Raw genomic sequence first — 25230 nt, 5'->3', positions numbered from 1 at the left:
ATTTGGGAGGAAAAAGATGCTTATCTGCATTAAGAGCTAAATGTTTTTAAGTAACAACCCTTAGTTACGGTCACAAAATCAGGTTTTTTTTTTTTTCCAATTGAAGGTCATTCCTATGGTCAGCTGAAGGGACTTAATCTGATAGTTGTCTTCTTAAGCCTTGGGGAAGTATACAATTTGAGAGCTTCCAAGAATCTCAGACTAGCTGGGCTGGTAGTTCATGCCTTAGTCCCAACACTCAGGAGGCAGTGCAGAAGGATTGCTGTGAGTTTGAGGGCAGCCTGAACTACATAGCGAGACCCTGTCTGAAAAAATACAGAACAGGGGCTGGGGATTTAGCTCAGCAGCAAAAGTGCCTGCCTGGCAAGCGCAAGGTCGTGAGTTCGGTTCCCGGTACCGGAGAAAAACCAAAAAAAAAAAAAAAAAAAGAAAAAATACAGAACAATTTCAAGCTAATGCAGGACTTTCTTTGAGCTGTAGTAAACTTTCGGAATTATTGCATCCACTTAACAGATGGACTTCAGATTGATTCTTTCTTTTTTTTTGTTTTTTTTTTTTTGTTTTTTTCCGGTACCAGGAACCGAACTCAGGACCTTGCGCTTGCCGGGCAGGCGCTTTGCCGCTGAGCTAAATCCCCAGCCCCTTCAGATTGATTCTATAAGGTTAATATTCAGCGTCACAGTTTTTGGATCTTAACAGAATTTGAACTCAAATTCAGTTTGAACTCAGCATTTTTGTTCTTGCTTTTGTCTCTGAATTATCTCTCCATGTACCAGTGAGTGGATGTAGAGACATGCAGAGGTAATTCAGTCTGGTCAAAGCGTAGGATATGTGGGTGAATAAAAATTAAATTTAATAAAAATTGTGAAAAAGATTTTCTTTGAGGATTATCCAGTCTTTGGGGAAGTTAATATTTATCTTTTTTTAAGTTGCAGACCCCAGCCTCTTTTGCACAGAGCGTTCAGGAGCTAACAATTGCTCTCCAGAGAACTGGAGACCCAGCAAACTTGAACCGTCTAAGACCCCATTTGGAGCTATTAGCAAATATTGACCCCACTCCAGGTAAATCCAATGGAAAATAATGGACTGTGTGCTTTCTCCCATCACAAAATTCTGCAGCGTTTCATTTCTTACTTTGCCAAAACTCATATTTTTTCATTTTTATATACTATATATCTTGTATTTCCTTGATCCTATTTGTGTCTTCTCCATGATATTTTATTCCATTAAATACCCTTTCTTGCTTCTTTTTACTTTGTCAGCCCTTTGTTGCTCCTTCTCTTCAACCTGAAAATGTATTCAACCTTCATTTTTGGCCTAATACTTACATCTGACATACTCTGTCTTCTGTCCTATCCTAGTGTTTATTCCTACTACTGAACTGAAACTCTAATACTATTCACTGGAAGTTTCCTGGTGTCTAATTCCTCCTTCTGTTCTTCCTTTTCCTTCTCAAATCGTAAATTACTTCATTTGTCTTCAACTTTTGATAGTTGTTGACTATCTCTTTGATATAGATTCTTCTGACACCTTATCTTTCTGTAGTCTCATGTTCTCTTCTGATTAGAGCACTGCTTCTGCCTTTATTAGTAACACTCTGTACTTCTGCCCACAAAGGTATAGCTTCCAAGAAAGATGTGAATGTTAGTAAGATTGTGCTGCTGGAACTTGTTTTCTCTGTATTCTTTGTTGTTTGTTACTCATTCTTAGCATCAGGTATTATCCCTTTCTAGAAGAGACTCTTCTGTGTGACTTTTATCTCTTCAGCCCTTCCAATCCACTTCCTAAATGCTTGCTGAGAGTCTCCATCTTCTGCCCTGTTCTTTTTGAAGTGAATTCCTTTTCATTTCATGCCTGCTCTTTCTCCTGTGTTTTATGATACTGACCACATTCTTTGGGGAATGTAAGGCTAAAACCTTAGTCTTCTGTCTTTCCTCATCTCTTTCTTTTGACTTGCTCTGTGTACCATTTCAGAAAATAGGATTTATGTGTTCTTTAATTGTCCTGTGTCTTTTATTGCTGCTTATGTTGACGGTCTCATTCCTTTTCCCTGAGACCGAACACCTTCCAATTTCCCTACTCTTCCTCTAATGTAGTCTGCTTATTGCTGCAAAATCAGTCATATCTCGTATCTTATTTCCACTCTCATAAACTTTCAGGAATACCCCATTGCTTTTTGTTTTTTGGTGGTTTATGTTTTGTTTTTGTTTTGGGGGTAGTTTTTTTGAGACAGAGTCTCACTATGTAGTTCAGCCAGACCTTGAGCTCACTGTGTAGCCAAGGCTGGCCTCCAACTCACAAAATGGCAATCCTCCTGCCTCTCAGCCTCAGAAGAGCTGGATTACAGGACTGGGCTGCCATGCCCAGCTTGTGGGTTTTTGTTTGTCAGTTTTGTGGCACTGAGGATTGAACACTGGGACTAACACTGAACTTACATGCCCAGCACTTTTTATTTATTTTGTTGAAACAGGTCTCACTAAGTTGCCAAGGCTGGCCTTCAACTGGTGATCATCCTTCTTCAGCTTCCTACGTAGCTGAGATTACATGTGTGCACCACCATGCCCAGTACTCTTAATTTTTTTATTAGCCTACTTTTGTAAGTTCGCTCCCAGGATTGCTTAATCATACTAAATCAGATCTGTTCCTAGAATATGCTTTTTTCCCACTTTTTTTTTTGGTCCTAAGGATTGAACTCAGGGCCTATACACTGAGCTACATCCCTAGCCTTTTTATTTTGAAGTAGGGTTTTGCGAAGTTGTGCAGGCTGAACTCGAACTTACGATCCTTCTTTCTCAGCCTCCTAGAGTTCTAGGATTATAGGCATGCATCACCGTACTTGGCTTCAAGTGACTTCAATGTAGCCAGTTCCAAAGGTCACTTCTAAGTTCTTGTATTTAATGTATAGGCAGCATTTATAACATTGCTGTTTACTCTGTTCCTTGAAAAGTTTTTCTCTTGGCTTGCGAGTTACCACATTCTAATTTCCTTTTCACTTTACTAAACTCTTCTCAAAGTCCTCTGCTGACTTCTTCTCTCCATTGCTTCTGATTTTGAGTGTTTCCAGATTTTAAACCTATTGTTTCTCTTTTGAGAGGAGAGGGTGTTTGCTGTGCTCTACCTCTATTCTGTTTATGCCTGTTCCCTCTTCTAGTAAGTTTTCTCCTAATATCTTCTCTAAAATTTTACACATACTTCTCTTCTTTGCCCTCTGTTTTTCATTCATCATTAGCTAAACAGGCTGTATTTTGATTATTTTTTTTTTTACTGTCTGGATACTCTCCTTGAACATGACAGTTTTATGTTTTTATCATCGTTGCTTCTCCAGCACCTAGAACAATATCTCAAAAGTAGTAACTGTCCAAATACTTACTTTTGAATGACTGTTCTCACCACCTTGACCTTCCCCTTTTTTTTCCCCAGATGAAATTCCATGAGTCCTTCAAAGCCCAGTTCACATGCCATCACTGAAAAAAGTTCTTGTGGTGCCTGTGGCAGGAAGTCATCTCTAAAAATGTCTTCTCACTTGGTTTTATATATGTTTTAGAGAATGTTTTATATATAGCCTTGTAGTTCAATTTTCCATAATAAAACCACAGTGCTGGCACTGAGCAAATATTAAATGATGAAGACTTGTAGGAGAATTGCTTTCTGTGATAGCTCATCCATTAAACTTTTTATATAGTACTTTGTTTACTCCCTGCCTGACTTATATAAAACTTCATGATAAGCATACAAATTTGTAGTCCATAGTAAAGTTCTGTGTGGTTCTCAGTGTTGGTTTGCATCTTGTTCTCAATTTTTAAGGTGCCAGTACTTAAAATCTTAAATTTTGGCTGGGAGTATAGCTCAATGGTTTACTGTTTGCCTAGCATACACAGAGCCCTGAGTTCGGTCCTTAGCATTGCAGAACAACAAAACACAAACAACAAAAATCTGGTGAGCTTTGCTTAAAGAGCTCAAATTTAAAGTGTCCCTGGGAACCAGTAATAGATTTGGTAGGACCATCCTTGCATTTTCACCTAACAACAATCAGCTAAAGCTCATTGATAGTCATAATCTTAGGATGATGGATATGCTCATCAAATCTACAGAGTCCCTGCCACTCTTTGTTGTCTCTAATACTAATGGTCTAATGACAGTTGCCATTATTGTCTGTCCTTTGTTACCTTCTTTTTTCCTGCGTTTTATTTTGCAACCTCAGCTTTAAAAGAATATTTCCACTCCTTTAAGATTATGGTTAGGTGAATATGTTTTATTATGTGAAAAGCTGTATGAGGCTTAACTGCACTAACCGTTGGCACTCACTTCTTTATTAATTTAATATTGTGCAAAATAGTGAATCACATTATAGTTTTTTTTTGTTTTTTTTTTTTCTTAATTTGTTGCATAGATGCTCCTCCTCCTACATGGGAACAGCTAGAAAATGGACTAGTTGCTGTGCGTACAGTGGTACATGGTCTGGTTGATTATATTCAAAACCACAGCAAAAAAGGAGCAGATCAACAGCAGGTAAGGGAGCAGTTTCAAATTCATAGGTAAGCTGCTTTGGATATAACTTAAAACTATAGATAGGCCATTGGTGGGTATACCTACAGATACAGAGCCAAAAAGGTCATATGAATATTTTGACACTAACTACACTGGCATAGTTACCAAGTAATATAATGGTTTAGCCTAGTAATTTTATCTGACAACATTGAAATAACCCGTATTGATCTAATGTGCTATGGTCACTTTGGATGTAGCAGCATTTGAAGGAAAAAGTAGATTCTGTTCTCCTCACTTTGTATTACATTTCATTTTGACAAAAGGTGTCACTTTTTAGCCAGGCCTGCTGGCACACGCCTGTAATGCCAGCACTCACGAGACTAAGACAGGAGAGTTGCCACAAGTTGGAGGCCAGCCTGAGCTAAATAGTGAGTTCAAGACCAGCCTGAACTGCATAGTGATTCCCTGTCTCAAAAAAAGTGTCACTTTTTATTAATAATGTTTTATCTCACGAAAACTGTATACATACCTAGATGTTTTTCAGCATTAGTATTTTAAGTTTTCTTATTTATAATGACTCCTATTCTGGTGGTCAAAATTCTTTTTTTTTTTTTTTTTTTTTTTTTAATGTTTTACAGGGGAACAATCCAAGGCCTTTACATTGAGCTACATTTTTCAGCCCTTTTTATTTTTTAATATTGAAACAAGGTCTTGCTAACTTGCCCATGCTGGGCTCAAACTTGCATTCCTCCTGCCTAGCCTCGAAGAATGCTGGAATTATAGTTATACAGCACCACACCTGGCATTAGAGTTTTAAAAGTGAAATGTGTGACAATAAATGATAATACATTATAGCTAGAGTTTCTACTTTTATTGCCCATAATTTTATTTTATGCTTATGATTTTATTTTAAGTTCATGAGATGTTTTATTTTACAGTGGTAAGCCTGTGAACTTAAAATTCTGTAATTTACCTATCATTAATAACAGATCATTTAGTATACTTTTTCCTGGAAAGGCAGAAAATATAAAAAATTTCTTGTTAAATAGTAGAATAATCTAAATATAATTTCCCCAATCAGTCTAAACTCAGGAGCTTTATATGAAGGAAACAACAAAAATAATGAGACAAACCATTAAGATCCATCATAAAGTGATAAAATACACTAAATGTGGTTCAGTTTAATTAGATTTATCTCATTAACTCCCAGATCTATTCTTTTGCCTTATCCCTGAGTTGTAAACAGTAAATTTAATTTGTATCTTTAGAGATTTTCAAGCCCTATATACATTGTTCTGCATGTTAAGAATTGGTTATAGGCCAGATGTGGAGGAGCACACCTGTAATCCCAGTACTTGGGAGACTGAGACAAAAGATAAACCATGAGTTCAATGACCTGGGCTAGCCCACATCATGAGCTCAAGGTCAGCCTGGCCTACAGAAGGACACCTTGCCTCAAAAAAAAAAAAAAAAAAAAAAAAAATAAGAATTGGTTATAGAATACAGGAGCACAGATCACAAGTTTGAGGCTCCCTGGCAACTTAGTGAATCCTGTTTCATAATTTTTAGAAAGGGAGGGATGGGAGCTGGGAATATAGTTCAATGGTAGAGCATTTGCTTAGCATTCGTGAGTCCATGTATTAAAGTCCTAGCACTGAAGAGAAATTGGCTAGCTGGGTATATAGCTCAGTGGTACAAGCGCCTGCCTAGCAAGCACAAGATCCTGAGTTCGATTCTCAGTACTAAAGAAAAGAAATCGGCTATAGGGCTTTGATGGATTTTGTGATGTATAATAGGAAACATTTATATATGTATAGCTGTACTGAACATTGCACAGAAGATAGTAGAAGAGAGTTTATATTCTCTTGAAAGTCTTAAACTTTATTGGAGGCTGAGGCTGTGAGTTCAAGGGTAGCCTAGGCTACATAGCAAGACTGTGTCTCAAACAAAAAAACTTGGAAAGAGCATAGAGCTCCCCTCAAATTTATTCAGTAATTATATGATGCCATAAATTTGAGAATTAATATCAGCAGGTGAAAAAAATCCATGCTGTAATTCATTTATGAACTCTCCAAGATTTCTGATGCAGTGATTTTCCTGTACTTTTGCTCTGTGTAGTAGTTTGAGGTGTTTTCATTTTTTTTTTTTTTTGTTTTTAGGGGGTTTTGTTTTGTGGTTTGGTTTGGTTTGGTTTTGGGGAGTTTTTTTTGAGAGGGGCTCTGTATACTTCAGTCTGGCCTTGAACTCATGGCCATCCTCCTGCTTCAGCCTCCTGAATGCTGGGATTACAGGTGGTCATCATTACACTTGGCATTGTACTGTGTAGTTTAGATAAACATGAGACTTCAGTCTAAATTATGCACCTAGACTATCAGCATCCTAAACTGACAGTAGAAAATACATATTTGTTTTGTTTTGATGGTTTTTGTATTATGTCTAATGTTTTGATTTTGGTCCTAGCCTCCACAGCATAGCAAATATAAAACATACATGTGTCGAGATATGAAGCAGAGGGGAGGATGTCCTCGTGGAGCCAGCTGTACATTTGCACACTCACAAGAGGAACTGGAAAAGTAAGTGTAAAGGTCATGAGACGTGGCTTTTAGAATAACATAAAAACAGTAGTTTGCTGACTTTGAGAAGTACAGAAAAGAATAGGAAATTTTTAGAAAATTGAAAACATAATTTTTCTTAAAGAGCAGTTTCTTCAGCTTTCATTACATTGCTTCTAGAGATAGGAAGCTGTTTTTTTGGTGAGTTGAATCTAAATTTAAGTCATTTGTTTCATTTCATTTTATGTTTTGTTGTTATTTGTGGTACTGGGGACTGAACTTGGGGCTTTCACATTAAGCTACATCTCCAGCCCTTTTAAAATTAGTTTTTCTTTTGACACTGGTCTTACTAAATGGGCTTGAATTTGAGCTCCTCTTACTTGGTTCCCCAAAGTGCTGGGATTACAGGCATGCACCACTACACTGAGTTTGAATAAACTACAGTGTTAATTATACATCAAAATCCCTTAATATAGAGAAAAGTCATAAACATTTTTCCACAAGTAAATTATATCTTAAAAGCCACTATGGTGGGCCGGGGATACAGCTCAGTGACACAACGCCTGCCTGACAAGCATGAGGTCCTGAGTTCAATTCCCGGTGCCAAAAAACAAGTCACTATGGCACTGTGATGCTTAGAACAGTATTAGTATTAGATCTCAACAGAGACCAGTAACTATTAACCTGTATCCTAAGCTAAAGTGAATATAAAGACTATGGTATTATACAGGAATAGATAGCTCAGTGAAATGTAACAGAAAGAGTGAAAAACATGAAATCAGCATATGTGCTCAAGGTAACATTTTAACAGTGAAATAACTGCTATACATTTGAAAAATTTTACCCCAGCCTTTACAACAGAATGAATTTTTATATCTGTATATATAAGTAATCAGAAGTTTCAATATGTAGGAAGGAAACGAAAGTACTGAGAAGTGTTTTTGTTGTTGTTAAGTCTTAAGGAAAGAATTCTTTATGAGTGGTAATTCTGCGTCCATAACAGAAAGGATTGAAAATGTGATTACATAAAAATAAGATATGGTACAAACCATAATTAAAGAGAAGCCAGACATGGTGGCATATGCCTGTAATTCCAGTACTTACAGGGCTGAGGCAGAAAGATTGCCATGAGATCAAGGCGAGCCTAGGCTACATAGCAAGACTTTGTCTCACAAAATAGAGAGAGATTGATCCCTGACACAGGATGAGCTTCTACAGATCTATAAGGAAGTGAAGCCATGGATCACTGGATCATAACATAATATTCTAATCCTGTTTTGCTTTAACAAAATACCTTTGGCTGGGTAACATGTAAAGAGGATTATTTGGCAAATGATTCTCTGATTCTGCAGGGTCCAGACAGTACAGGGCAGATTCTCTGTGAGGGCTCCCTAGATTGTGTCATAACATGGTTAAAACTAGAAAGGGCCACACTATGGTTTGGTGTGCAACTTGTACTTGCACACACTGATTCATTCTACAATTCCAGGATTAACACCTTCCATGAGCAATGACCTCATTACCTTCCACTAGCTCCCCCCTCCCTCCTAAAGGTTCTGCCACCTCTCCATATTGCCACACTGGGAACCAAGCTTCCAGCATACAACCTTTTGGAGGGCACATTCAACCTGTAACTAAACCATAGCAGACAGTTCGCAGAAGTAATGCCACTGGCCATGACACATGTAGTCAGTCTCACTTGTCACTAAAGAAATGTAATTAAATAATATTTTTAAACTATCAAATTAACAGTGACTGATGCTACCCACTATTTCATAAAGTATTAAAATCATTTTCTTATATTATCAGTAGAAGTTATTAATAGTTTTGGAGAACAATATAGCATTATAAAAATTTATAATATGCACATTGTTGACCTAAATGCACAGTTTTTTGTTATTCACACGGGTGCAAGTATATATATATATAATTATCAGTTACAGAATTTAACTACATTTTAATAGCAAAAAGAAAAACCTGAGATGAATTGACCTCTAAAGGAGTATTGAAGATTAAATGGAGGGGAAGTCATTATGTAATATATGACCCTGTTTCTTTAATAATATTAACATGCATGTGAATATGAATATTAAACATAGTGTGTAGAACCAAAAAAATCTGTGTGATTCTCTTAACAATGGTTACCTCTGAAAGGTACTGTCCCTAAATTTCTCAGATTTGAAAAACAGAAAAATAACAGCGATATTCTAGTGGGCATACAGTTTTGATGTTCTTAAAAATGTACTAGCAACTTGCTTTCATTGTTGAGGGACAAGAATGCTGGAGTGTGGTGGCTTGGTTTTTCTCGTTTTGTTAGATTTAGAATCTCACATTTTTTAAACCACAGCAACCATATAAATTTAGGCCATTATTCTATAGTATTGTTTCCCTTAACAAACCTTTTTTTTTTTTTTTTTTTTTTTTTTTGAGACAGGGTTTCACTATGCAGTTCAGGCTGGCCTTGAACTCACTTTGTAGTACACACTGGCCTGAACTCACAGCAGTCCTTCATCAGACTCCCAAGTGCTGGGACTACTGGTGTGCACCACCACACCCAGCTTCCCTTAACAAACTTTTGAAGTAACTTCAGTTTTATGTGAACACTCATAAATAACATAAATATTTCTGAAGCAATTCTGATGAAAGTCCATATTCTTAATTATATAAACGTTTTAATATGGTAAACAAATTTTTCACTGTACATTGGCTTTGTTTTTCTTTTGGGAGGCTTGTTTTTGCTGTGTCCCCCAGCCCTATATTTTTGTGTGTTGTGTTGTGTTGTGCTGAGGATTGAGCCCAGGGCTTTCAGGTATGCTAGGCAAGCAGTCAGTCACTGAATCACATTCTTATCCCCTGTATATTTCTAACATAAGCTCACTGTATCTAAAGTATGCATTTGAAGAAAAGCTAAAGTAAATATTTCAAACTGTCTACCCTACCTCCAATAATTTTCAGAGATAGCAATTTCAGTAAATACTATAATAAAAATACTGATTAACATGATTTGTAATGGTATGAATATTAATACATATTTAGTACTAGAAATTTTATGTTTAATCAGCGTGCTTTGCTTCTCAAGATTTTATAAGAAACATACATGCAGTTCTGAAGTTCATAGACCCATTGTTTTCAGGAGACAATTTTAAGTACATTTTAGTTCTTGGTTTTCCTTTCATATTTATTTTTTTATTCATGCCTTATCTTTCTGCGTAGATTTCGTAAAATGAACAAGCGTCTGGTTCCCAGAAGACCCCTGAGTGCCTCTCTGGGTCAGCTTAATGAGGTGGGCCTGCCTTCAGCAGCGATCCTTCCAGATGAAGGTGTGGTAGATCTGCCTAGCAGAAAAGCTTCTGCGCTGCCCAATGGAATTGTGTCAGCAGGGAACACAGTAACACAGCTCATCCCACGAGGGACGGACCCCAGCTATGATTCTAGTCTGAAACCAGGAAAGATAGATCATCTGAGCAGTAGTGCTCCTGGATCCCCTCCTGACCTGTACGTCATTTTTCCTAAGTCTTAAGGGTTCTTCCTTACACATACAAGTAGAAGGAAGGGGGGGGAATAATTGTTTTGTTTGGGAAGGAAGAAAAAATTTTTTTGTCTTTATTTTGTTGTTTTTTAACTTCTATTTCCTATACCAGTGGTTGTTTTTAAAGAAATAATTACCTTAGGTTAAAGAAGATCAAAATATACAAATTCTTTAGAGATAACTATTAGAATAAACCAGTTTCTCAAACTGTGCCAGTCTTTTTTACCTGTAACAATTTATGTACACTAAAAGTATTTTAGAGACCTTAAACTTGGCTTTGTATAATCTTACTCTCTTAGGCTAGAATCTGTCCCTAAGAGTATTTCTGCCTTACCTGTGACTCCACATCCTGTACCTCAAAGGGGGCCAGCAGAACTGCCCCCCATGCCTGTCACCAAACCACTTCAGATGGTACCGCGAGGTTCTCAATTATATCCAGCACAGCAAGCTGATGTTTATTATCAGGATCCTCGAGGAGCTGCACCACCATTTGAACCAACACCTTATCAGCAGGGTAAAGATCTTCCATTATGTCACTTGCTTTCCTGGTATTTACCAGTATAAGAAATTTCCAAGTAAGAGTGATTGTTTTACATAGTAGCCTTGTTAAATGCATTTTTTTTCTTTGTTTGATTTTTCTTGAGACAAGGTCTCACTATGTAGCTCAGGTAGCTTGAACGCACTATGTATCCCAGGCTGCTCTCAAACTCAAGGTGATCCTCAGCCTCCTGAGTGCTGGGATTGATTACAGGGGTGTACCACCACTCAGCTGCGTTTTTAATATTTTGAAAAAATAGGGTTTTCTTTTTTATGATCAACTACATAAACTGCTTTTACATACTAAATGTAAATCTGTAATAAAAATGTTTATATATTTGTAGAAGTAACATGTCACTCAAATAGACAATGAAAAATTGCTGATGAGTAAGGGAAAATACATTATTCTGAACAAAAGTTTTCAACACAATGAAAAAATTAGCATTATACTAGATATAATTGCACATAGTATATTTTTCTTTAAATCATCAGTATTTTTCTGGATCCTGAAAATGAAGCAAATCTACTGTTACAGAATTTATAGCGTAGAATTAACAATACTAAAGAAGCTGGCTGTGGTGGCTCATGCCTATAATTCCAGCACTCCGAGGCTGAGGCAGGAGGATCACTGTAAGTTCAAGGCTAGCCTGGGCTACATCGTGAGTTCAAGGCCAATCTGAACTACATAGTGAGCCCCTGTCTCAAAAACTAAAAAAAGGAAAAGGCATTTAGAAATTTGAGAAATTTCTAAAATTTAATGATAGTACAAAATAAAGAGTATAAAGAAGAGACAACTAAGTTTTCACATTTAACTTCACTGAAGTGTTCTATCTGTCAGGAGAAGTATAATGCATTTTCTCTTTTTTAGTACTAGGGATTGAACTCAGGTTTCCCAAACTGGGCTAGAATTCGTGGTCCTGTCTCAGCCTCCCAGAGTGCTGGGATTATAGATGTGCACCATTGCACCAAGCTTAAAGCTTTCATTTTTTAAAATGGTAATAGATCAAGAGTACAACAGATCAAGAATTCTTTTATTTAACCAACCTGTCTTTTAATTTTGAATCACAAATGTTAATCTTCTCTACACTCAAAAGAATGGTTTTTAATTGATACAGCATTAACTAATACATGATGATTTGTTCATTACAGGAAAATCCAGGTACTTTTGTTGAGGTAGCCAATGTGTAACTTTAAATAGACTGTGTATCAGTTAATGTTCAATTGTAGATAACAAAAATCATTTTAACTATTAAGTAAAAGGAGGGTTTTATGTCTTTGTGTTTGTTAATTTGTTTCTGTTCTTTTCTCTTTTAAAAAAAAAATTTAAAAAAGAAAGGCTTAGTGCAGGAGTTAGGTACCTACAATATTGGAAGTACTAGAGAAGCAGGCTTCACATAGGTCTGCAGGAATGAAGCTAGAGCCAAGCAGGCGTAGTAGTGGCACACGCCTGTAATCCCAGCATTTGGGAGACCAAGGTAGAAGGATTGCAGCAAGTTCCAAGCCAGCCTGAATTACATAATGAGATCCTGTCTCAAGAAAAAAACATCTAGAGGCAAGTAGTAGCTGCTAGGTCTGCACAAAATGGATCTTATGTATCATATCTCTTACTAATTAGTTTCACGTTCAAAACTCCGGTAGATGCCTGTAATCACAGAACTTGGGAGGGTGAGGCAAGCTGATCATCAGAAGTTTGAGGCCAGCCTGGGCTACATAACGAGTCCTCAAGACCCAAAAAAAAATCCCAAAATACAAAACTCCAGTAGAAGGGATATCTGCAAAATGAAAGTTTTTGTTTTCTCATGTCTGCATTCCTTAAGGCACACCAGAAAAGAGGGGAAAACAGGAAGAGCACTCTACACTAGAGCACTCTATAGTAGATTATACATTGGTCAGATTCCTTAATTTCTTTATTAATAGTATGTTTACGTACTTGGGATCAAACCCAGCGGCTCATGCAGGCTAGGCAAGCACTGAACTGCACCCCCAGCCCTGAGGGGAATTTTTGCTTCTTGTTTCTCATAAAGCTGACCTGACTAAATTATATAGCAGAGGGAAAACTTTTATAGAAATAAGTAGATGGATTATTAATACTTAAGTGTTTCCCATATTTTAAAACAAAAAAATTCTTTTATAGAAAAATTGACTAGTTCATTCTGCTTTTGGTTCCTTTTTTGTATTATACAGGGATGTACTATACTCCACCACCTCAGTGTGTGTCCCGCTTTGTTCGACCTCCACCATCTGCTCCTGAAGCTGGTCCTCCATACTTGGATCATTATTCACCCTACCTCCAAGATCGTGTTGTAAACTCTCAGTATGGCACACAGCCTCAGCAGTACCCAGCTATGTACCCACCTCACTACGATGGCCGTCGAGTATACCCTGCTCAGTCTTACACAGCAAGAGAAGAGATTTTCAGAGAAAGTCCTATACCCATTGAGATTCCGCCTGCAGCGGTACCATCATATGTACCGGAGTCCAGAGAAAGATATCAACAGGTGGAAGGTTACTATCCAGTGGCTCCTCATCCAACTCAGATCAGACCTTCGTACCCCAGAGTATGCTATATTTTTTCTCACTATACCTCTTAATTGATTACAGTGATGCCTTTTTCTTTTTTTCTCAAGGTAATAACCCTGTGATCAGTTCTTTTTTTCTTTAAGTAATAAAGCTGCTTTATTTTTTCAGTCTTTTCATAATTTGAGGTTTTTTTTTAAAAAAAAAAAAAACTATTCAGTGGACCCCTTCTAACTAACCATTCTTAAGTTTGTGAACTTTATTTTGGTTTTTCTCCGGTACCAGGAACCGAACTCACGACCTTGCGCTTGCCAGGCATGCGCTTTGCCGCTGAGCTAAATCCCCAGCCCCAGTTTGTGAACTTTAGATGATTTTATTAATAATTCTAGATCTAGGTCTCTGGCTAAGAAAAAGAAACCTAAATGTTTACTTTTTAAAAATTTTTTAAAATTTTATTTTTTTGTTGTTATTTTGAGACAGGGCCTATCTTTTTTAGTTCAGGCTGGCCCTGAACTCACTATACATCACAGGCTGTCCTTGAACTCATGGCAGTCCTCCTGCCTGAGCTTCTAGATTGCTGGGATTACAGGCATGCGCTACCACACCCAGCTGAGAAACCTAAATTTAGCTCTTTATGAGATCTTGAGAGTTGTGATTAGTTTTGTTTTGTTTTTCTTTGTTCTTTTAAGTCTTCATATTTGCAAGTTGGTTCTAATTTAAAATATATACTACTTGAATTAATGTGTTTTGAAATTCTTTGTTGATTTTAACTGATGTATTTTCAGGAGCCTCCTTATGGCCGGCTTCCTCCTCCTCCACAGCCCCATCCTAGTCTAGATGAACTGCATCGTAGACGAAAGGAAATAATGGCCCAGCTAGAGGAAAGAAAGGTTATCTCTCCACCTCCCTTTGCACCTTCACCAACATTACCACCTGCATTCCATCAAGAGGAAGTAAGCACATATTTAGAACTACCAGTTTTCCCTTAGTTTTGTGTCTGTGTGTCCTGTTGAATTCATCTATCTATTGCCAACGTTATGAAGAAATTTCTTTCTTTTTTTCCTAAAAGATTGTTTTATATTTAGATCTATAATCCATTTAGAATTGAATTTTATATAGAACGCATTGGGATTTTTTTTTTTTTTTTGTACCGGCAATTGAACTCAGGACCTTGTGCTTGTCAGGCAGACGCTTGTGCCACTGAGCTATATCCCCGGCCCCACATTGGGATTTGAAATCATTTCTTCTGGGTTTTTGTATTTGTTTTCTTTTTTCTCTTTCTTTAGTGCTGGTGACTGGACCTTGGACCTTGCACATACTAGGCAAATACTTTTCCACTGAGCTGCATCCCTAGTCCAGTATCCATTTATTTTTCTCTTGTAAGGATGTCTCACGGGACTGCACCATTTATGAATATCCTCTGCCTGCTAGGCTTTATTCTGTTGTGTCCATCTGTTTGTGTTCTTACAGCAGTACCCTATTCTGTCAGTGTTATTTCTTGTCAGTCCTGCATATGTGGTGGTATGTGTTTCCCAGTGCTGCTCTTCAAGAGTCAGCATGTTGCTTTCCACAAAGCACCTTGCCCAAGTTTAGATGTGTGAAAAGTATACACTGGGACTGGAGATTCGAAAATTTGATTAAAAATAAAATAACTCAAAAATATTTTAGTAGCTTGGCTATATTTTAGGAAATAAAATGTATTATTAAAATTAAATTTAGCTGGGCATGGTAGTACATGCCTGTAGTCCTAGCATTTACAAGGTGGAGGCAAGAGAACCCATGAATTAAAGGGCTGGCCTGGGCTACATGGTGAGACCCTATCTCAAAAAAATAAAATAAAAGTAAAATTTACTTTTTTTTTTCTTTTCTTTCCTTTTTTCTTTTCATTTCTTCTCTTTTCTTTTTGTCTTTTTGTCTTTTTGAGACAGGGTTTCACTATGCCATGAACTCATTGTGTAACCCGGCTGACCACTAACTTCAAGCAATTTTCCTACCTAAGCCTCATGAGTGCTGGGATTATAGGCATGTTCCACCATGCCTGGCCTTCTATTTATTTTTAATGTGGCTACTAGAAATTTTTCAGATTATATGTATAGGTCATATTATATTTCTGTTGTACAGTGTTGCTTTGGATCAGTATAAGTGATACCTTTTCTACTTTCAAGTCTTTGTGAACACGATATTCTCTTCCATTTATATGCATAACTGATGTATTTTGAAACTACTTTTAAAGAAATCCTTGTTTGTTTTGGTATTGAAGACCAAACCCTAGGCATCACTTCTATGGAACAAAGGCTCTGTCTCTGAGTCACATCCAAGCCCGTTAAATTGAACCGTTTTGAAATTTCATTTTCTGGTACTAACAGTAGAGAAATTAACTGAATTTTTGTATTGCTCCTTCTATTCTAGTGGATTCTTTTGGGTTTTCTTAGTACACAATCATGTCTTCTGTGGGTAATCACACATTATGTTTCCTTTTCAGTCGTTATGTCTTTTTTTTTAAGTTTTTGTACACCAGTGCAAGTGAGACACACTAAAATGTAACTCAGGAGAAAACTGATAGGGTGGTAAAGAAAAAACAGGCAAATACAGGTAGTAAAAGTCAGGGGAAAAAGCAACCCTGAAATAGAGTTGCTTTAAAAAGAAAAATGAAACTGACTGCTGTACCACAGAGCAATAAACAGTTATTTTAGAGGGGCTCGGGATATAGCTCAGTGGCATAAGCGCCTGCCTGGCAAGCGCAAGGCCCAAGTTCGATCCCCGGTACCGCAAAAAAACCCAAAAAACAAAAAACAATTATTTTGGATGTTTTCTTCTTTGTATTTTTACAAAGAGTGCTAATAGGTATTATGAATGAGTGTTTCGTTATTGTCATATGATATTGTCTGTAATGGTATCTATTTTTCCACGTCTCATATTGATAATATTTTGTCTTGGTCAGTCTTGCTGGAATGTTATCAATTTTGTCTCTTAAAATGCCAACTTTTTAGTCTGGTGTGGTGGCACACACCTGTAATCCTAGCACTCAGGAGGCTGAGGCAGGAGAATTATGCAAGTTCAAAACCAGCCTGGGCTACAAAGTGAGCTCAAGGCCAGCCTGAACTGCATAGTGAGAGTCTGTCTCAGAAAGACCAAAACAAAGCGAGGGGGTTGAAAAAAATAGTGGTAGGACAAGGGAGGTTGTAAAGAAGAAATTTAAAGGTGTCATTGAAGTAAGTGTTATTGAAGCAGTGTGCCCTCTATCAGTGCAGAAGGCCAAAAATTACACAGGAAATGGGCCTTGTAACTGTAGGGGGACGTATAAAACCTAAATTACATATTGCTTATAGGTGCTGCCCCTTCTTGGTAAAGATTTGGTGAAATCATTTCTGTTTCTATCATGGACTGAGCTTATGAAACATTGTACATAAAAGCACTTTGAAAATCTGTAATACTACAGTATGTATAGGTAATTACAGAACAAAGACAGAAATTAAGCATCTTTCTTTTTTTACCTTGGTGAACCATTGTATAGGCCATAATTTATTCAAAATATGAATTACTGCTGTTAAAGAGATTTCAGTAAAGTGGTGCTAAATCATCATCCACTGAATAGAACGTGCAAAATGTATATAATGGTCTCGTGTACCGAGACGTTACTGAAAGAACCACTGAGGCAGATCTAGCAAAACTGAGCAGATCACCTCTGAAATCCTAGCTTGAAGGCTGGGGATGGAGCTCAGTGGTAGAGTGCTTGTCTAGCATGTGTAAGTCCCCAGTCTCAATCCCCAGTACAGGGGGGAAACTCCTACCTTGATTACTGGAAAAATATGAGGTGCATCTTTCTGACCTGCTAGTATCAAAATAAGAAGCCAAAGACATCATTCTTCACTTGTATTTTTTCAGTCCACAAAAATCTATCCTGACACTTAAAAGTCAAATAACTATCATTTTATTGCTGTAGCTTATTGTTTTAAGAAATTCCTTGTTGTCTCTATCATGTAACTCATAGACCCTCATTTTTTGTCTTTCTGGGTTTGTTTGTTTTTTTCCTTTCTTTTTTGTAGTTTTTGGATGACGAATTGAAGATAGCTGGGAAATACAAAACAAATGATTATAGCCAGTATTCTCCTTGGTCATGTGACACCATCGGCTCCTACATTGGAACCAAAGATGCAAAACCCAAAGATGTTGTGGCAGCAGGGAGTGCGGAAATGATGGTACGTGTTAATGGCTTAAGCCAAAATTAATACAAATCAAGACAAACCCAAGTTTTTTTTTTTTTTTTTTTTTTTGGTCTTTTTGAGATAGGGTCTTGCTATGCAGTTCAGGCTAGCCTTGAGCTACCTCACTTTGTAGCCCAGGCATTAATCCTCCTTCCTCAGCCTCCCGAGTGCTGGGATTACAGGTGTGCGTCACCCTGTCCAGCCCTAAACCAACTAAATTTTTTAGCTATTATAGTTTAGGCACAAATAATTGATCTTTAAGAGTTTCAAACCATAATCTGCAATTGTATTACAGCTATATGGGCTTTTTTATTTTGTCCAGGTATAAACAAAAATCTTTTTAGCTGAGAGTGGTGGCATATAACTATAATCCCAGCACCTGGGAGGCCGAGGCAGAAGGATTGCCTCGAGTTCCAGACCAGCCTGGGCTACATAGTGGGCTACATAGTGAGTTCAAAACCAGCCTCAACTGCATAGCAAAACCCTGTCTCCAAAAAAATGTTATCTAGATGAAAAACAACATTTATTAGATTACTATGAAGGTGGGAGGCTGAGGCAGGAGGATTACTGCGAGTTCGAGGCCAGCCTGGACTACAAAGTGAGTTCAAGGCCAGTCTGAACTACATTGCGAGACCCTGTTTCAAAAAGACAAAAAAAGAAAAAAAAATTACTGTGAAGGTAGCTATTTCCCAACAGTTGTTAGAGCCCATGTTTGATTATTTAGGCCTGTGTTTAATTGTTTAACTATTTAGGTAATTAATCAGGATCTTAAATTTCTTCAACAAGTAAATTAGAACTTTTTCACAACTCTGAAGTTTGACCAAGCGTAAGCCTAGTGAGTGTTACCTGAGTCAGAATTGTAGCTGCTTAGCTTCAAGTGCGCAATGACATTGAAGTACACCTGGATTGTTTTTGTTTTTTATAATGAAAAATAAGAACACCAGTGAATCTAACAAGCCAAGCTTAAAAAATACTTCTTTTTATTTTTCAAAGAATTGAAACTTTCTAGAACTAAATCCTACTGTATACATTTTCCTAATCTCATTGTGCTTCCTCTCACTTCCCCTGCCCATCGTAACCTCTGTCCGGAATTTAATGTTGATCATTTTCATGGTTTTTTTTTGGTTTTTTTTTTTTTGAGGTGGGGTCTGATTCTGTTGCCTAGCCTGGGCTCCAGTGATCCTGCTGCCTCAGCCTAGCTAGTAGCTAGGTTTGCCACTCTGCCCAGTTTATGTTGTTTTTAAAGACTATTGCTTTCTATATTTATAGATCTCTTATAAGTTATATACTTCAGCTTGGATTTTTAGCACTTTTTGAGATGTGTCCATATTTATATCTTTAGCTCAAGTTCATTCATTTTAACTGCTTTTATCAGATATTGTGCAACTTTCAGTGAACTATGTAACATAGAAATAAATTCTTCATTTTGTCTGGGTGCACACTTAAGCTCTTTTTGACTTTTCACTATTACGTACAGTGCTATAATGAACTTTCTTATGCTGTAATAAAAGTTACACTCACCAGATGTGGTGGCACAGGTCTGTAATCCCAGCACGTGGGAGGCTAAGGCAGGAGGTTCTCCATGAGTTTGAGGCCAGCCTGAACTACATAGTGAGACTGTCTAAAAAAACTAAGAAAAAGTTATGCTGAAAAGTGGCATTGCTGGGTTGAAATGGGTGCCTTGATATTATTCTTAGCTTACTTGCCCTTTTTAATTCTGAAAATGTTCCCTAGGTTATTATGTAGGTTTTAATAAATAAATAAATAAATATCATGTTGAGAAGACTATTTCTTGGTAGTAGAAAAGATTTGAATGCTAGTGCCACTATAAATGAATGAAGTGATTGCTGTAGTATAAGTGTAAGTAGATGACAGCCCTCCAAAATAACAGGCAGGCAAGAAAAGCATAACAAGCCTTTCGCAGGTTGGGGATATAGCTCAGTGGCAGCATACTTGCCTAGAGTATGTGAGGTCCTGGGTTTAATCCCCAGTACTGCCAAAAAAAAAAAAAAGACCCTTTAGTTTGATTTTTCTTTGATGCCACTGAGGAAATACTGCTTTTAAGCCAAATAAACCTTTCATTAAGCCAGGCGTGGTGGCGTACATCTATAATCCCAGCACTTGGGAGGCTGAGGCAGGAAGATTGCTGCAAATTTGAGGCAAGTGTGGGTTATATATTAGTTAGTTCAGGGGCAGCCTGAACTATACAGCAAGACCCCATCCCCAAAAAACAAAACAACAACAAAAGCCTTTCACTAGAATGACATAGAACATGGGGTGAGGGAAGAACTTTGGCTTTATACTTTGCTTTCAGTTATTACATTAAAATAACGTAAGTATTAGCAGAGTAAAGCTAACTCCCTTAAGTCAGTATGGAATGAAAGCTTTTGAATGCTTGAAGAGCTCCTAAATAAGTAAAAGAATCCTCCCACATTACCTAGGGATCTATGTGAGAGTGTGTGTACAAAATATACAAAGGGAAATACATATGTATATATATATATAGAGAGAGAGAGTCATAAAATATATTTCTTGCTATGAGTATCAAAGGTTTAAAAAACAATGTTTTATATGACAAAGGTAACTAATAATTTTAGTCTTGCTAGTAAGAACATGATACTATCAACTATTACAGAGCTAGAGAAAATTATGTTCTAGATTTGAGTATAGGGTAGACTTTTTTTTTTTGTCTTTTTTGAGACAGTCTCACTATCCAGGTCAGGCTGGCCTCGAGCTCACTTTGTAGCCTAGGCTGGCCTCGAACTCGAAACAATCCTTCTGCCTCAGGCTCCTGAGTGCTGGGATTACAGCCGTGCGCCACCGCACCCGACTGGATAGACTTCTTATTTTGCTTTTTTATCAGAATGTGGACACTAAAGGAATGCGAGACCAGAGATTGGATCTTCAAAGAAGAGCTGTAGAAACCAGTGATGATGACCTTATCCCATTTGGAGACCGACCAACAGTGTCTCGGTTTGGTGCCATCTCTCGAACTTCCAAAACAATATATCAGGGTGCTGGCCCAGTGCAGGCTATGGCCCCTCCGGGAGCTCCCACAAAGTCTGTTAACATTTCAGGTAAGACTCAGAGGAAATCTGATCTGGAAGGTTCATATTCTGGAATCCTGGAATCACCCCTCCCTATTTTCTATCCGTGCGACAGTAATCTTCAGGGCAGTCATTTTCCCTATAGAATTATCCCTGTAAGAAAGGTAATTGTAACCCAAGGAATTTAAGTGGGTAGATGAAAATTAAATGTCTGTATATTAAGATTCCCTATGCTTTTTTCTTTAAATAGCTTCATTAATTTTTAGTTATTATTAAAAAAGCAGGAAATATAAAAGCTGAACATTCAGCAGGAAGCAAATATCAGCACTACTATTTCAGTAGGTATTTTTCTGGAAAGCTGTACACAATATGCCTGTGCCTTCAGATGATGAGTACCTGAGGAGAAGACTCAAAACGTGAATTGCGTCACACCACAGTAACTCATTCCTTTACAGATTATAGTCCGTATGGAACCCATGGTGGCTGGGGAGGCTCTCCATATTCAGCGCATCAAAGCATACCTTCTCAGGGACACTTAAGTGAGAGGTATGAGTCATTTTTTACTTGTACAGATCCTTTAAAATTACTCAACTTCTCTTACCTTGTTTTTCTAATCAGTAATATTTCCACAAAAATTCATTTTGTGCTGTCTTTCTTATGAAAGGGAGAGAATATCCATGGCAGAAGTGGCCAGTCATGGAAAGCCCCTTCCATCTGCTGAGAGAGAACAGCTACGACTAGAATTACAACAGCTGAACCATCAGATTAGCCAGCAGACCCAGCTGCGTGGATTGGAGGTACTGGCCAGTGGATGCTACTTCATTCCAGTTTTTTAAGGGTTCTTGGAGATTTTAAACAAAGGAACTTCTGAGGTACTCCTAGAGCTCAGGAAGCTGAGCCCAGAGGAGGATCACTGCAAATTCAAGGCCAGCCTCAACTACATAATGAGACCCTGTCTCCAAAAAAAGAAAAAGAAAAAATTAAATAGTTAATATTAAAAAAAGAGTTCATATAAATATCCATGTCCATTCTTCAAATAATTCAGTGCTAGGTTTAGTTCTGGGATAATGGAAAACAGAATTACTACTACCTAAGGATAGAAAACAGATTCCCATTAGAAGTTTATTTTATATTTCCTGATAGCATATTTAAGATTAAAGTAAACAATCTTTATCAGTTGATTCTTTCAGCTTTTGCGAGATTGGCTTTTGTTTTTCTTTTTCCCTTTTCTTGTTTCCTTGTTGACATTTAGAACTTTGGCTTAGCCACACATAGTGGCATACACCTGTAATCCTAGTACTCTGGAAAGCTCAGGCAAGAGGATTGCAAGTTCAAGGAGTTCTAGGGAGTTTAGTGGCTTAGTAAAATTCAACATAAAAAAGGAGTGATCATGAACTTTAAAAATAAAAGCCCTTTTATAATATGAATAGTTATACCTTTCATTTAATAGTTCTTGACAGTTTGTAAGTTACTGTCACAGATCTTATTTGACCCTTACTGTATTCTGACTAGTATGTTAAGTAGGTGGTATTGTACTCCTTTTTGATTGAATGGTACAAGTGGTTTTTGTTTTGTTTTGTTTCTGTCTTTTGAGCTAGGGTCTCACTATACAGTTCAGGCTTGCCTTGAGCTCACTTTGTAGCCCAGGCTGGTCCCAAACTTGCAACAGTCCTCCTGCCTCAGCCTCCCCAGTATAGTTTTTGTTGTTTTTTTTTTTTTTAATCATAACAGAATGCTGAGCCAGGTGTGGTGGTGCACAAGGAAAGCTGAGGCAAGAGGATTGCCGTGAGTTCAAGCCCAGCCTGGGCTACTTAGTTCAAGGCCAGCGTGTACTACAGAGCAAGACCCTGTTTCATAAGGAAAATAAATAAATAAAACAGTGTTATGGGGGGCTGGGGATTTAGCTCAACGGCAAAAGCGCCTTCCTGGCAAGCGCAAGGTCGTAAGTTCGGTTCCCGGTTCCAGAGAAAAAAAAAAAAAAAAAAAACAAAACCATAAAACAGTGTTATGTTTGCTTATGTTGGTCTTCAGTTCATTAACTTTTAAAATATTTAGATCTTCATTCCCATAAGGTGCATTACTCCTTTCCCTCAAATTAAGGCTTTTTATCTTAGTTGAAGTAGGGTAATTTTGGTTTGGTTTGGTTTTGTTGAGACAGGGTCTTGCGGCGTACTCAGACTGGCCTTGAATTCACTGTGTACCCTGGGCTGGCCTGAAACTGGCAGCAAATCATCCTGCCTCAGGCTCCTGAGTGCTGGGGCTACAGACATGTGCTTTATCTGGCTTTATCTTAGTTGAAGTTTTGAAATTCATTTTCTCTCTTCAATAGAGTATTGGCATTACAAACAAAAGAATATCAGTATTATTTGGAAGTTCACTACAAATTCTATATTAAAAATCCTTGCCATTATTGAAATTTTATTAAAATAAGTTGCAGGATTTACTTCAGAGAAAATTAACCAAAACAGGAGAAAGATGCCTATGTATAATTGACTTCTCTTTCACATAAGAAAATAACAATAGCAATATATATCTAAGATGTTTTTTGTTTGGTTTTTTATTTTGAGAGAGGGTCTCACTGTGTCGTTCAGGCTGGCCTTGAACTCACTATGTAGGCCAGGATGGATTTGAATTTACAGCAATCCTTCTGCCTCAGCTTGCCAAGTGCTGAGATTACAGGTGTGTGCCACCACACCTGGCATTGTATGTCTAAGATGAAATAGCTAGTCATCAAATTTAAATCCTCTATATTTTGTTGTTTTTTATTCAAATGATCCCCAGAGATTGTGTGTTATAGTTGCATTATTTTTATTGTGACTACTTGGGTGATAAGCATAAGTAGCTGTAGTCTGCAGTGGGCCTGGTTTTCTGCATGATGTGATGTGTTGAGTTGTGTATGTGCTTGGCTTTATGTACTAGGCTGTTAGTAACAGGCTGGTGTTGCAGAGGGAGCCAAACACCCTGGCAGGCCCACCGCAGCCGCCTCCACCACCTCCAAAATGGCCTGCAATGATCTCCAGTGAGCAGCTGAGCTTGGAACTGCACCAAGTAGAAAGGGAAATCGGGAAGAGAACCCGGGAACTAAGTATGGTAAGTGTTATGGTGCGAAAAAGGAAAGGTGAAATGAAATCTAGGGTTATGTCGCTGCTCTAGAATTGTAGAATCATCTGGAGCTCATTCTAGGCTCTCTGATGAGTGATTAAAATTTAAAATAGTTCTCACCAGGCATGGTGGGTTCAAGGCCAACCTGCGCTATATAACATGACCCTCTGTCCAAGAAAAATCCTCATAAAAATGAGCTCCCTCCCTGTTCCTTTCATTTGCATTTGGTTTGAATGTGTTTCTCTCATAGAATTCTTCATTAGCTTTTAAGGAAAACAAGGTGGTTAATTGAAAATTTTTCAATTTCTCTTTCTCCTGATTAAGAAAGCAGGTAGGATAATGCTTACTATTTTTGCAATATTACCATATATAAAAATATATTTACCAAATAACATTCTTGCTTTAATAGCCTTTAAATGATTGATGATGTATTTATATGAATTTCATACCCTGCACATTTTTTTTCTGTAATAGTTTGAGGCATTCTCCCCGTATTGTCCAGTTTAGGTAGTGAACAGGTGGGTTATACTCTGTTGTATTTTTGTGTAAGTCTCTCTTCTAGTCTGCCTGTTTCTTTAGTTTTATTATAAAATTGATTGTGATTTCTGGATCAAGATGTTTGTGTGATTTAATTATTTGGTAATACCATTAGCTCTATTAAATAAAAGATAACTGACTTTATTTCCTTGTCTTTTCAAAGGAGAACCAGTGTTCTCTGGACATGAAAAACAAATTGAATGCAAGTAAGCAACCAGAAAATGGACAACCAGAACCACAAAACAAGGTTCCAGCTGAGGACCTTACATTGACATTCAGGTAATGACATTCAGGTAAATAAAGAACAAAATAAAATAGGCAGTAAGGAGAGAGATTGTTCCTAGTGAGGGAGGAGATGAAGAGATGGAGATGGGGAGGGAAGGGATAAGGGATGAAACAGAGAAATTGAATGTGTTATGTACAGGTACCAATTCCACACAAGGAATGTAAGCATGATGTACTATACACGTGTACTAATAGACTAAAAAACAAAAAATATATCTTGCTGGTGTGATGGTTCATGCCTGTAATCCCAAGCTGTCTGGGAGGCTGAGGCAAGAGAAATGCAAGTTCAAAGGCCAGCCTGAGAAGCCATACCAACTTTGCAAGACCCTTTCTCAAAGTAAAAATTAAGGGCTGGTGTGTGTGAGGCTCTGAGTTTGATCTGAGTGTGCACACCTTGCTCCAAAAACAAAACAAAACATTATCTCAGAATA

The 25230-nt window shown here is 37.5% G+C and overlaps 1 protein-coding gene across 2 annotated transcripts in view; it reads left to right on the top strand.

Annotated features, from left to right (window-relative positions):
* Rc3h1 (ring finger and CCCH-type domains 1) overlaps positions 1-25230 on the top strand; it is a 69902-nt gene that overhangs the window by 43638 nt on the left and 1034 nt on the right. The window contains exons 7-19 of one of the 2 annotated variants that reach the window (XM_005374883.2): positions 930-1062; positions 4391-4509; positions 6949-7061; positions 10254-10535; positions 10869-11083; positions 13291-13664; positions 14409-14576; positions 17670-17822; positions 20692-20905; positions 21331-21421; positions 21540-21672; positions 23822-23965; positions 24678-24793. In XM_005374883.2, the coding sequence (XP_005374940.1) occupies positions 930-1062; positions 4391-4509; positions 6949-7061; positions 10254-10535; positions 10869-11083; positions 13291-13664; positions 14409-14576; positions 17670-17822; positions 20692-20905; positions 21331-21421; positions 21540-21672; positions 23822-23965; positions 24678-24793 (2255 nt within the window). Of the gene's footprint in view, positions 1-929; positions 1063-4390; positions 4510-6948; positions 7062-10253; positions 10536-10868; positions 11084-13290; positions 13665-14408; positions 14577-17669; positions 17823-20691; positions 20906-21330; positions 21422-21539; positions 21673-23794; positions 23966-24677; positions 24794-25230 lie in introns of both variants that reach the window. The other variant, XM_005374881.2, reaches the window with a different exon arrangement.

This window comes from Chinchilla lanigera, unplaced genomic scaffold (assembly GCF_000276665.1).
Source record: "Chinchilla lanigera isolate Chin_1 unplaced genomic scaffold, ChiLan1.0 scaffold00005, whole genome shotgun sequence".
In the NCBI taxonomy this organism is placed as follows: Eukaryota; Metazoa; Chordata; class Mammalia; order Rodentia; family Chinchillidae; genus Chinchilla; species Chinchilla lanigera.
This window is presented reverse-complemented; position numbering and strand designations above follow the sequence as displayed.